Below are 13,481 nucleotides of genomic sequence, written 5' to 3'. Positions count from 1 at the left end.
GGGGGGTGGGTTTTTTTGGTTATCCTGTCTTTATCTTCACGGTATTTTACCAGCAGCTGGAATTGCTCTACAGTCACCTTCTGTGAGATGAGACTGCAGGGGCTCCAAATCTGTCAAACTGGTGGATATAGATGCAGTGATTTCAAACACTATTACCATACTATTATGGCTGGGAGTTGCTACTCCTAGAGCAGAGGCAGCCGAACTCAATGCGTTTGTGCGCCTCACCATCATAGTTTTTGAGCTGGTATGTTAGTGGGAACTTGGTGCTAAGGTACCAAAGGATGAATTTCAGTATCTGTTGTGCTACACCCATTGTGTTCTGCTGTCTCTGTTAGGAAGACCGTAACTTTGGACATAGAGGCCATTATGGCAGATAAAGGCAGTAAAATCCTAAACCGCAGCAGCTAAACCCGTCCAAGATCATCTATCAGAGATCTTAGAGGAGAAATCTGTTTTCTTAATAACTGTACCTGCTGTGATTATATTATGAAGAAATTCTATATGAGAGAAGCTTCCATGCATGGTGGAGGAAAAAAAACCCGTCTGTAATGGATCACAGAGCACCAGGTTCTTATTTCAGAGAAAGAAAACATTATAGAAGTTGAGCTTGCTGCTTCTGCTTAACAAACTGCATTATTGCAGTTGCAATGTATATTTTAATGTTTGTCTAAAAGTTAAAGTCACCTTGACTTCTTCTCCAAGTGTGAGCTGCTTTACACATTTTTTACAGAAAGTTGAATCCTGGTGAGTTATCTTTATTATCAAATTACCCAGAATGGCAAACTCAAAAAGAAAAAGAAAAGGAAAAAGGAAAACCTCATGATTGCAGAAGGAAAAGTAAAATATGCTGTAGGAGAAACAATATTAGGCTTAAACCAAGGCATGAATGTGTATTGCTCTATAGTGTTTTTCTATATGGTATGTATATGCTTTAATTCTTAATTGTATTTGCCTAGTTTCAATTTTCATTATAGTGAGACTTGGAATATATACTTTATCTGTGTAAGGTCCTAGGTATATAGATTAGTCATGAACAGGGAAAGAAAGTAAGCTCTTGTCCTAAATAGGACACTGTATTGCAGAAGCGTATGGTTTATTTGAAAAGGCTTACGAGGGGGATCTTCAAGCATTTTTGAAAGAGAATATTAATATGAAGGCTTCACTTCCAAATGCAAAGAGAGCCAAATGCATGCCCAAAACGCATTCTTATCTTTTGCCTGTAAGTAGTCATCACACAAAATTGTGTGCACAAAAGTCCACTGTTATGTATATTTGACTGCATGGGTTTGTATGCATGGAAGCTGCTAACCTAGCAAAATGGCATATCCAAGTATGTCTGACTACAAGCAGCTTAATGTTTTATTTATTTATTTATTTTATTTTATTTTATTTTATTTTCGAGTTTTAAGCCTGGCTGTAAAGCTGTATTTGTAAAGAACCATCACCTCAGATAACTGAATATCTACTTTCACCTGCGTTATCCTAAAATAAATGATACCATTTTTTGAGGTGTGAATGAGTTTCCTAGTAGCAAAGACCAGGCTTGAGTTGACCATAGTTACACATGGATATGTCCGTGTGTACCATACACATTTCTAGTCCATGGGAAATTTCAGATACCCAAAGGGGAACTAGGTTCCTCCCATCAATTGTTTTTCAAAAAAGTCTTTTACCTCTTTCTCTTCAAGTCTGGACAAGATTAAAAATAAAGTAAAACGATAATAATGACTGCTTTGGGGTTTGGATGGGTTTCCTGAAGCACCTTCAAGAGACTAGGTTTTCAAAATCTGCTAAGGACTCACTGTATGAAAATCAGACTTATTTTTGAAACTTGTTTCCTGCAAGTGAGACTGAAACATTCAGAATAGCCACTCAGCAGTTGACAGAGCCCTCAGTTGTTTGGGTGAAAGGCCAAAGGACATCCTCATTCTCTTGAACCTCTAGTTCTTGGGATTGTTTCTTGTCTAAATCAAGAATGGAAGTTTGTGCATTGGTGACACGGCATTCTTGTGGCAGCTACTTTAAAACCATTATAAAATCTACTCCACAAGATGTTAGAATTACCACATATCTTGTCCCTTGCAGTCCTGTTGTGAAACATGTTTCTTCAACTTTGCTCTTTCCAAAAGTACTGGAATTTTATTGCATTGATATGAGAATAAAGAGAGAAAAAAATACATGTTTCAGTCAGATGGTTAAAAATAGGCAAGAAAGTTTTCTTAGTTGACAATTTGTCATTTTGCATGTGTTTTACTTGGGGAAAGCGCTGGATATGATGTCTTGATAAGAACTTCACTAAAACAAGAAATGTGTGCATATTTTCTGCCAAAAACGTGGAAAATGGAGTATCTTAAGGCTAAATCAAAGGATTTTAATGAGATGTTTGAAGGAAGAGAGGTAAAGCAACTTGTTTCTACTTGAGAAGAGCAACACCTTTTAGAAAAATGTTAATTAACACAATATTGACTGTGATATAATACAGGGAGTAGGGGGGTCCAAACTTTAAAAATGTGCTTGTTATCATGATAACCTACCTAAACCAAAGGTTATCCTTTGATGTATCTAATCCATCTATGGATGTAGCTGTCTCTACTTACACCAAAAGCAAAACTGTGTTTAACACCATGTTAGTCCAAATATGGGTTGCTAAAATACACACTCTCTTTGCCTTCTATAGCTTTGGCTCGTTATGTGCTGGCTGCTGGCTGTCGTGGAGAGTGGCATGAAAAGGCAGAGCCAGGACAGGTAGAAAGAGTTGTACTGATGACCAAGATTAAAAGAATGAGTGGGTCTAAGGGCTAGGAGGTAGGGCTAGGACATGTGACCGCAAATACAACTGTGTAGAGCCTGGAAGGTGAAGACAAGGAACTTAACCTCAGTGTAGAAGCAGAAAGGGAGCCAGCAAAGGCATTGGAGGAATCAAGCAATGTAGGCAGAACGATGGGTGAGGATTTGGATGGCAGCATTTTCAGATAGCTGGTGAAAAGGAAGTCAATAGCTGGAAGCCCGAGTGAGTGCCTGGCCTTTAGTCTCCAGAGACTTGTATCAGTAAGAAAACTGCACAGGGTGGTTAGGGCTGAGGTTGGGGTTAAAAAAATAAAATTCCCTGCGAGTTAGAATTCATCGGAGTCTGATTGCACAGCAAAGGTGGGAAGCGAGTGACGATTGCCTGACTTGTAACCAGCTGAATAGAAGCCCTGGGGTGTGGGAGCTTTTAAAGATTGTTTTTCTTCCTCGTGTATGTATATACTCAGCAGCATTTCTGAGGGAGTTGCACTAATTAACTCTTCTCTCCACCCCCACCCTCTTAAATCTGAGCTGAGTACAGCAGCATCTATCAGAATGGGATATATGGGACACAAGGTCCTTTCTACCCAGGCCAGGCAGCCAGCTGTTTAGAGTTTCGAAGCAGATGTTTGAGCCTGAATGTTAGTCATTCTGTGTGATTTGTGCTCGTAGCTAACGGAGGCCAACTTATTTATCTGGGAAACTCCCAGTGAGGTAGAGACACTTACTCAAGATGTTTAGCAACCTATAGAAATGGCATGCTGGAATAATCTTTCTACGTAAATGTTTCTTTTCTCTATTCTTTCAAGTGCTCACTGACCTCATTTATATAGTATTTCACAGGGTACATCTGGTTTTGGTTGTTGCATGACTCAGTGTTCCAGTTTGAAAATGCAGTGTTGTGATTTAAAACACTGTGTCAGGACAGTGATATACAACTACCTATGACCTAAATGTTGTTGCTTTTGCTCTCTCAGGCACTGCCCCTGCCGCGGGCCGGGCTCCTGCAGCGGCACGGGGCACAGGGAGGCCCAGGCTGCAGAGCCCGGCCAGACGGCAGAGCCGCTGCTGGTCTTTTCATCCCCTGAGCCTGTGTTTCCTTTGTGCTCGAACACGCTTCTCCTCAGTGTCAGATATTCCTACCTGGCTATAGCATTTGCTTCCCAATAGAATTTATTGAGCTGCAAGTTATGTTTTACACATTTACCCTTTTCTTTCACTCTAGTCCATTTTCTGAATTTGGGTTGCTGGGGGTAGATGCACTATTTTATTCATGTTAGGGCAATTGGTACAGGTTACTGGGAGAATACCCCATTATGCGGTACAAGCTGCAGTCAGAATTGTTTTCTCTGATGCTTGCTCAGCTTTTGTACTTTTCTGCTGAGTGTGAGTTTACATACGCTGTCCAGAATCCCTTTCTCAAGCAGGTGCATTTTGGTATTTATCCAGGTTGTGACATCTGTCTCAGTAGTGCTAAAAATACTCAGGTAACTCTCTTGCAGATTTTTTGGCAGAAGAGTTAATGATAATAAGATGAATGATATAGGGGTTTTCTTCCCTTCATTTTTTTCCTGTAAAATCTTAGAGTTGCCCACACCTTTCGCAGATACACATTTGTCTATCAAAGATAATACATATCATAATCTTGCACACACAGAGGAACACATTTGAATGGGAGCTGAGGAATTCCGCTTAAATGTGTCACTAAAATGTTCAAACGATACTCTCATCAGTTTGAGGATGGGTTGTCCATTTATGTGCTATTTAACAGTTATATTATGGTTCAACATAAGAACACTTCCCTAGAATTTGGTAGTTTATAGTAATTTGGTTTAAGGCGGAAGCACTTACTGGAAATTTGCTTGCGTTAAGTTACTACTTTAACTTAAATAACTAGGAGCTAGTGAAGGAGTGAAACTAGACTAGAATATAAAACATATTTACTTAAGGCCCAGTAATGATTAAAAGTGAGAAAATAAGGAAGCTAGCTTGATAAATATTAATGCTTCACTCTGCTGTTTTACACTTCTGGCTTCCACTTTTTTCTATTGAGTTACTTGAGGGGGCATTTTACATCAACAAATGTATGCTCATTTTTAAGTGACATCTTTTGAAAAATCATAAAAATTAATGACTTGTGGGTTTTGTAGAGGATGAGATTAATGACATCATTTTAACAGACAACATTTGATACCCAGATGCACTGCTTGCTTTGCTAAAATTTTAAGAGATGAAGGCTACGAGCTAGATAGTATTCTCCTCAAAGGTACATCATAAGTAAGATCGTACCTACCTATTGCATATTTACTGATCAGGTTAACAGAAAATATTTTTTTTTCCAAGAGAGCAGGAGGGAGCAAGAATTCTGAGTTTAGTTAAAAAAAACAAACCAAACCAAACAAACCAGTTATTAAATATTTAGCATTGTGGGAGAGAGCAGAGGTGCCATATATGCCTATGTAGTCACTTCTATGTATCTTATTATCTACGAGAGCAGTCAGAGTTGTGCTCTCAGAGCTTCATGGAAAATGATGACATGGGGGAATTCGATCAAACAGAAGTATACTAACTTTTACAGGGCCCTGGAAAGACCATCTTCTTGCAGAAATATAGTAAGTTATGCCAAGATTTAATGGCTTCTTTTTGTTCACTGTCCATTTCTTCCATAATTTTTAAGGTAATGATTGATATTAATCAGCACATGCTCAGAAGAAGAGACCTTTTTTACTGGACTAAAAACTCAAGGAAACAAAATAGGTTTTGTGATTTGCTTCTTGGAAAGCTAAATCCAGAATGACAGCTTCTATAGCAACATTGTGCTGTGCAGAATCCTACCATTCCTGGCCAGGTCGCCAGCATTTCTCAGAGCCATTTGGCCCGTGAGTTCTAACTTTATTTCAGGGTATCTGCTCATGAACAGAACAATATCTTCAGAGTCTCTGGGCTAGCTATCCAGTAGTGTTTGTGAAATCCCATTTTAAAAATGCTGTTGCAGAAATTGATACCGAAGAATTCCTAAGATGTGCTTTTGTGGCTTAGTTACTTTCTGATAGCTAATCTCAAAGAATAAGATTTGGGCATGTGGAAAGCAGAAAAGAGCCTCTGTCAACTTTTTCAAGAAAAAGAGGTGAACTGCTTTTATCATGATAAAATTGCTTAACAATAAAGCTAATGAATACAACCAGGCATTAATTTTCACAGGTTATTCCCTTATTCTTATCTTGTGCAAAAAGCTCTGTACTGTCACCTTCCAGTTCACAGCCTTCCAGTCCACAGGTTGATACTGAGAACGCTGGCTCTGTGCTCCTGGTGTGTTTTTGCAGGTGAAGTTAAAATGGCGTGAGCGCAGCATGCCGGCTTTTTAGGATCATATCCTTCTTTATCACCATAACTATTTATCAGTGGCAGAGAGTGTTTGTGGAGAATCTAGGAAGCCAGACTATAATGTAAGATCAGTGACGTTATGGTGATGCTAGAGCCTTCGTAATGAATGGGAGAAGGCAAAACATGAAGATAGCTGTCATTGCTTATGGTTTAGCTGGGGTGAGGGGATGGAGCTGGAAAGGTCTGCTAATAAGAGGCTAAGAACGCTCTTCAGGGTCTTTGTAAGTGGGATTATCCCCAAATCCCACTGATGCCCTTTATTACTACTTCAGCACCATTAGAGAAATGGTTTTTTGGGTCTGCGATAAGGTCATCTGCATATCTATGGCATCTGCTTCTGTATTGCTCTAGACGTACTGGGGCTGACAAAATTTCATTAGTTTCAGGACTGAAGGATCAGGCAGCTCTTCGGAGTCTGGTAACTGCTTTTCTTGGGTGACCTCTGGCATATGAAAGTTTTCTGTTTGTTGGTGGAACCAAGTGATAACATTCCTCTGTGGGTAGTGAAGGGCTTATTTCTCCTTTAGCATTTCCATTTGGAGTTTTTTTTATCTTGCTTGATTGACAGAGGGTTGAAATGCTAAATATTAATCTACTTTGTAAAATGATTTGAATATGAACACTTCTTTTTTCTTTCCGCTGTACAACCTATTCATCTCCATTAAATTTTTGTCCTAAAGTATGTCCAGAGCATTGTAAAATAGCACCAAATACATTGACTACCACTAATAAAGTGATTGACTTCTTTCCTGGAAAACAACTTCTGTGCTCTTGTTAGTGTTTTAAATTAATCCTGGCAGTAATAAATACATGTTCTTAACACCTCAAGGCTTTGTATAGAGCATATTTGTCATTAACTTTTTTTTTTTTTTAAACAGGATTTATCTGGGGAAGGCTACAGAGACACTATTGGTGATGAACACTTTCATCTAGAAGGTATTTAAAGAACAAAATTTCTTGGTTAATATTAAGGGATATTGGAGTAAATCAGTGAACAAGTCAGTGTGACAATGCATGTATGAGAGTGCAGTTCTTGATATACTGATGTGTCATTTGCCTGGCAAAACTGTTAAGATGGGAATAGGGTATTATTTCTGTATCTCCTACCTCTGTCCTCCTAGTATCCAAAAAAGTCACCCAGTTGTATCATAGGGACCAAGTGTTTTAATTCAAGGTCTCACAATTTTTTTCCAGGTACTCTTAGCATTGGTAGCAGTAGTGAATATCACTGTCCCCAGCAGAGGTGGTAAATGCGATCACTGAAAATGTTAGCATTGGGTTTTGCGATACGCTGCACACCCTTCTGTGTTATGCAAACCAGACTTAGAAACTCCTGCATTAATTTCTAATAAAGACCAGAGTCTTACTCAATACATTTCTCTTGAGTATGAATGGAATCGTTATTGCCTCAGATAACCTCTTCTTTCCAAGGCTCATCTCATCTCTTCCTCTGTGATCAGGCCTCTCCTTGCAGTGGAGATGGAACCATTGTTGTGTGGGAAGGGCCTTTGGGGACCTTGAGTATGGACACTGTATTCTGTGTGCCAGAGAACACATCTGAGGTACCCTGAACTTCAGTTGGGCAAGTGGGGGTTGCTGAACAGAAGAGATTGACTTGAGGACGTTGTTACTCATTCTTTTAAAAAAACAAGGAAATGAGACTTCAGAAACTCTCTGGGAAACTCTCTAGTATAACAAGTGGTTGCATGGGCTGTGTGCTAGATTTATATTGTAGGCTAGTGGAAACAATATGCCCAATTTATTTAGAGCAATGAACCGTGTCAAGCTTAACTTGGAAATTTCAGTCCTTTTATAATCCAGTCATTTGTTTCTGGTGGTAGAGAGTTCTGTCTAAACAGGACTTGAAAGATTCTCTGTGTTAAGAATGTCTGCCTTCCAGTTCCATACCCGTGACATGTGTTAATATACTGTGTTTCTTTGGTCCCATGTTTCTATCATGTCTGTAGTTTTACCAAGAATGTTCCCTTGTATGTGCCTGTAGGCACTCAATTTCAGCTGGTGCTTGTAGGCTACTGTTAAACACAAAAGCAAGATATACTTGCCATGAAGGAGTCAGTGTTTGTTAAAAGTGTTTCAGTATTTAACTTCACCACAGTTTTCCTTTCTGCTTATAATAGGACATAACTCTAATAAAGGGTGGCTTTTTAATTTTCAAAATTATAGGAGAATCTACTTAACACAGGATATTAAATGTCAGCAAGGTGAATAATTTCATTTTTCTGTATCTCATTCTACCTTTCCTTGCCTCTAATTATTTCTTTCTTTGTTGTGTAGAATTGTCTTGCATAGCAAGCATAATATCCAATATATAATATTTCCAAACTAGTCAGCAGCAGGATTGTTTTTATTAGAGTGTAAAACATTTTAGGCTACTGTAATTTCAGTCTTTCAGCAGTTTTACATTATTACTTCTGATGCATCTCATTTCTTATGAAGTAGCTGAGTAGTGAAGGCAAGATTTAGGTACCAGCAGGTGGTCCTTTCTTTGTGTGCTGCCACTGGGGAAGAGCCGTTCTATGGTATCTTTCCAGTTGGGAGGCAAGTAACTGTTCCCACCCAGTGCTCATGCAAATGCGTGCAGATTGCCAAGGCTTGGTCCTCGTCCCTTTGGGCCCTCATCCGTCTCAGATCTCCAGGCTATGCTTTCCATGCTGGGGACAGTGTTAGCCACTTCCCTCTTGAATGGGGTATTGAAAATCTTCTTATAATTAACAGATGATACTAGAAACATTGTGTTAAAGCAGGATGCTTTCACTCTTTTTGTATAACTTGATACCTTTTACTGGCATAATATTTTTGGATGATTGTGATAGTACTAGCATAAAATTGTGATATTAGCATAAAGTGAAGCTGAAACATGATGTGAGACCTTTGTTAGGGCACAGCTTGAATTCTGTGTGGCTTAGGTACAAGATGATCACTGTCGTAGCTCTTTTCTGGATAGAAATGTTTTATGTGAAAATGTAATTAATATTTTAGAAATTATATTAATCTTTCCATCTAAAACAGTTGTTCTGCCTTTATTTTGCTACCTCACAATCTTTACATATGAACTGGTGTAACACATACATGTTGCATGATTTTACATTCATGTGTCGTAGCATCAACGTCACTGATAACTACTTTTCTGCCAAGCAGGCAGAGACAGGGAGTTGTAGCACACTGAAACATGGTTGGTTGGGCTAAGCTCATAAAGGACATGAATGGCAAAACAAAGACTTGAACCCATCTCTACCAAGAACCAGGCAAGTGTCTAATCAATGAACTATATTCTGTCTCCATAAATACATGGTAGGGATGGAAAAAAATGAAAAAGAAACATTTCTCAGATTTGCAGAAAAGGACAGCAGGTGCCACAGTTCTTCTGGGTTAGGGGAAAGTTACAGCCTTCGCATTCAGAGACTTTATTGGAGAATTAATCCGAGTTCTTTAGAAGACTCTCACTGAAAAGACAAAGTGGCAATAAGAGAAATAATTGAATTCCTATTTTTGTTTTACATAGCCAAGTTCATTACCTTTTTTTTTTTCCCCCTCTCATTTTTTCCCCCTCTTAGCCATCTGAGCAGTGCAGATAAAAAGAACTGTCTTTGCTGGATTTAACTTCTGTGTTGTTATGTAAAGCTTGATCAAATCCTTTCGTCTTAACAGACTTAACTGGCCAACAGCAAAAGGCTTGGGATTCTGGGATTAAGATTGTATTTGGTAAGAGGACTGGTGCATTAGTGCTTTCTTTTGAACTATAGAAAGAACAAAGTAAACATCAAAAGCATTAAGCCATGAGAGCGGATTGTTGACTCAATGTTGCTGCATGACAAGAGGTTAGAGCTCAATACTGGCGACTGTTTACTGAGTGCTGTGCAGAAAGAAACAGTTTGACCGGTATTGTCTGTTATATCCAGCACCTGCCTTTGATTTTGCTGCTGGGCAAGTCACTAAATTGAAATTTTTGGATTTTTTTCTTACATGGTCAGTGATTTCCTAAGATAAGAGACACTAATGGAATCCTCATTCTCTTCTTATAGTACTCTTACTCTGTTTCCCTTCTTCCTCTTTCATTAATAACTCAACAATTGGGCATGCTGGATATAAGTACTGTAGTGGATTCATCTGCAACTTGGAAAGATCAAGTTTAGCAGTGCTTTCCCACTGCACTTCAGAGACTTCCACTTGCCAAACTTAGAGTACTTGTGCAATCTGCCGTGGCTGTGTACGAACTTCTCGTGCTTGAACTTTCTTGTCCAGCAGTTTCTGCACAGGCAGCATGTGCTTTATCACTCTTCATGTCTAGGATAAAAGAGCTTGCATTTTCTCTTCCTTGTCCCTAGATAGAACAGTAGGTCGCCAGAACTGAATGACTGGAGGTGGCTCTGGAAGAAGTCACAAAAACTAGCACAGACTTTGGGAGGTATTTCTCATTTCATTTCAGTGGGGAAGCTAAAATGGCAGGCAGGAATTGAATGTAGCATCAAACAGCAAGTCACTCTTCCATCATGGAGACATGCAAGTGGCTCAGAAAGGTATCTGCTATTAGTGTGTTCAATAATGACTAACCAGAAAACTTGCATCTCTGTGAGATCAGTCTAGTCCTGTACCTGTCAGAGGAGCTGCCTCTTATGCTGATAGCAATCTACTCCCTGTTTCATTTGTCAGCCGAGGGTGATGTCTTTATTATTATTCTCTCAACAGAAGACTGGAGAAGATCCAAGCCTTCCTAGTGCCTTATCTGAACGTGATATCCAAAGTCCTGCTGAAAGTAGTGATAGAGCTTGACCTGAATCAACAAACCCATTTTTTGATGTTTCCCAAACCAGATGTATCCAAATCCCTAGATGTAAGATGTTCCCTCGTCTGGTACCAGAAAGGACAAAATTATTCAGGTCATCTTCTTGCCCATAAATATTAGAGAGCCCTCCAGCAGAGTTCAAAGCACATGTTGCTGCTGAAAAAAACCCCTATCATATCTGTAAAAGAGCTGCTTGGAGCACTTTTCACACATTTACAATACATTATGGAATTTCTAAACCTTCAAGTAAGGCATGCTGTATTCAGCAAAGTAGAAAAAGAATTCATTATTTTCTTAATATTATTATATGTTTTTCATATAGTTACTAGTCATGTTTTTCAAGATGTTACTAGTATCTCCAGTCAGTCCTTAATCTCTTCTTCCTCCATCCAGCGTCCAGGGAATGTGTGGTCAAGTGGGAGCTGAGGCGTGGTTAAAAGAGTTCCACCACGAAGAGCTGCGTTGTTATTTTTGGCTTTAATAAGAACTGATAAGCAAACAAGGAACCAATAGTAAAGAATGAACTAGTGGTTTAAGGCTACTGGTCTTATGCCCAATGCAGGCAACCATCCTGGACCCCCACAGTGCTGCACATGCTTCCCCCCACCATATGCATCCCAGACAGCCCAGTGAAGAGAGCATGTTGGCTTCCACGTGAGTGCTGTCGAGGTGCCTGTGCTTCCCCCTTGCTGGGGCTGCAGCAGCAGGGGAGGGCATGGGGTAGAGCATGCCTCTCCCACAGCACCCTGCAGCAAGGCTGCTTTCATGCATTGCAAGATAATTCCCTCTCCTCTGTCTCTCCGTTCAGGAAAAAATCAGTGAAGACTTTAGTTCCCTGAGTCGTTTCTAAAATTGGTAATTGGAAGAATATCTGTTGGGTTGTCAACTCAGATGAAGGGTGGCAAGGGGCCACCCTTGGGCCCAAATTGTTTATAAACTTGTCAGCAAAGGTAAACTTGAACAAGCATTTTAACTAGTTTTAGCTAACCTTCTATTTGCCCGTGGGATGCTTTTTACCATACTTTGATAATCTCTTAGCTGTAATAAATTCATGTATTGTGCTAGGCTGAGCTATGAATGGGTAATAAAAGGCAGTTATTTCAAACTGCATGCTCCGTTCTAGTTAATGGCTTCAGTTATGATGGTTATTTCATTTATTTTCTAAAGCTTAAATAATTTCCTATGTATTATGTACATGAAATTCCAGTGTCTTTAGAAAGACATAGATTGCATCTTGCATACGGGCAAAGTTGCTTTATCTCAGCACTGTTATTATTACCTACCTAGCACTATTGATGCAGGCTTCGTGCTTGGCAGAAAATGAAGGTCCCTTCTCTGTCATCTTCTTAAACCAAATACCTATTCATCACTGACACTGCAAACAGAGTGCTAATAATTCTACATTAAAAGTGCTCTTGTGGTCAGCCTTCTGGGATGTTATATGGGAACTCTGCGTTTTAATGACTTGTTGCTAATCCTACGCACTTACCATAGATTTGCTATGCGTGAGTATATGCTATGTGATCACTTCAGACTGGTGATCACTCGCTCACTGGCTGTATTTTTTTCAGCTGTCAAGAGGTTTCTGCTGTACCCTTTCCTACTACTCAATATGACATGAAACAACTCCGAAAAATATCTTCAGCTTCAGGGTGACCCGCCAGCACCAGCCACCATTATCTGGCCAACAGCTAGTCCCTGCCTAGGCTGGAAGCTGATAAGCTGGTTGCTGTGAATTGGACAGAGTACCAAAGAACATGGGGGGGGGGGGGGCGGGGGGGGGGGGACAGGAAAAAGGAGCAGTGGAGAGTGCCAAGAGAAAACTGCTTAGTTTGGCAGTTAGAATAAAAGTCGCCAAAGAACATGAGACTGGTAGGATTAGCAGAAGTTTTCCTGTGGTCATACACAGATCCAGGAAATTATAAGAAGCAGGTAGGCTGTTTGCCATGAGTGGGAGGAAAATCTTATGGCATAAGGCACTTTAAAAAAAAAAAAAAAGAAAAATATAAAATTGTACAAGTGTTTCTTAACATTAGCTGTTCCAGTTGAGGGGGGTTGGTATTTGGATCAGAAGCTTTTACTTCTAGAGCTGCTGTTTCAAGTGCAGCCAGGTCAGTAGTGATGAAAGACTGTTGCCATGCAATGGTTGTCCATGGCCTGTGTGTAATGAGTTAGCGGTCTCCAGGTGTTTCCAAATGGACCTTTACAGTGTCTAACCGCTCCCACCCATGTTGGCAAGAGGAGCACAGAAAGGCAGTGAAAAGTGGGCTGTTATGTCACCTTGGAGGGTGAGCTTTCCTCCTCACACTGAGCCGCTGCTGTGTGGAGGGTATGTACTCTGCTACCCGCGCTGTGCTTGTTCCCTGCATGTAGGTATCACTCTCTTTGGCTGACAACCCACCAGCTCCTACCGGTGCTGCCCAAGTTTTTGATAGATGATGTGTTTTGTCTATGGTTTGAGAGTTTTGTTCTGGGTTATTAATCCTCTGCATTAGACTGGGGA

At 40.0% G+C, this 13,481-nt stretch overlaps 1 protein-coding gene across 7 annotated transcripts in view; it reads left to right on the top strand.

Annotated features, from left to right (window-relative positions):
• NKD1 (NKD inhibitor of Wnt signaling pathway 1) overlaps window positions 1-13,481 on the top strand; it is a 115,947-nt gene that overhangs the window by 64,729 nt on the left and 37,737 nt on the right. For all 7 annotated transcript variants that reach the window (XR_012776932.1, XR_012776934.1, XR_012776936.1 and 4 more), the window contains exon 4: window positions 7,053-7,110. Coding sequence is in view for 2 of the 7 variants with exons in the window: in XM_075510645.1 (XP_075366760.1) it covers window positions 7,053-7,110 (58 nt within the window). In the remaining 5 variants the exon portion in view is untranslated. The remainder of the gene's footprint in view (window positions 1-7,052; window positions 7,111-13,481) is intronic.

The sequence above is a fragment of the Mycteria americana genome, chromosome 8 (assembly GCF_035582795.1).
Source record: "Mycteria americana isolate JAX WOST 10 ecotype Jacksonville Zoo and Gardens chromosome 8, USCA_MyAme_1.0, whole genome shotgun sequence".
Classification (NCBI taxonomy): domain Eukaryota; kingdom Metazoa; phylum Chordata; class Aves; order Ciconiiformes; family Ciconiidae; genus Mycteria; species Mycteria americana.
Note: the sequence above shows the minus strand (reverse complement) of the source record. Positions and strands in the feature narration are given on the sequence as shown.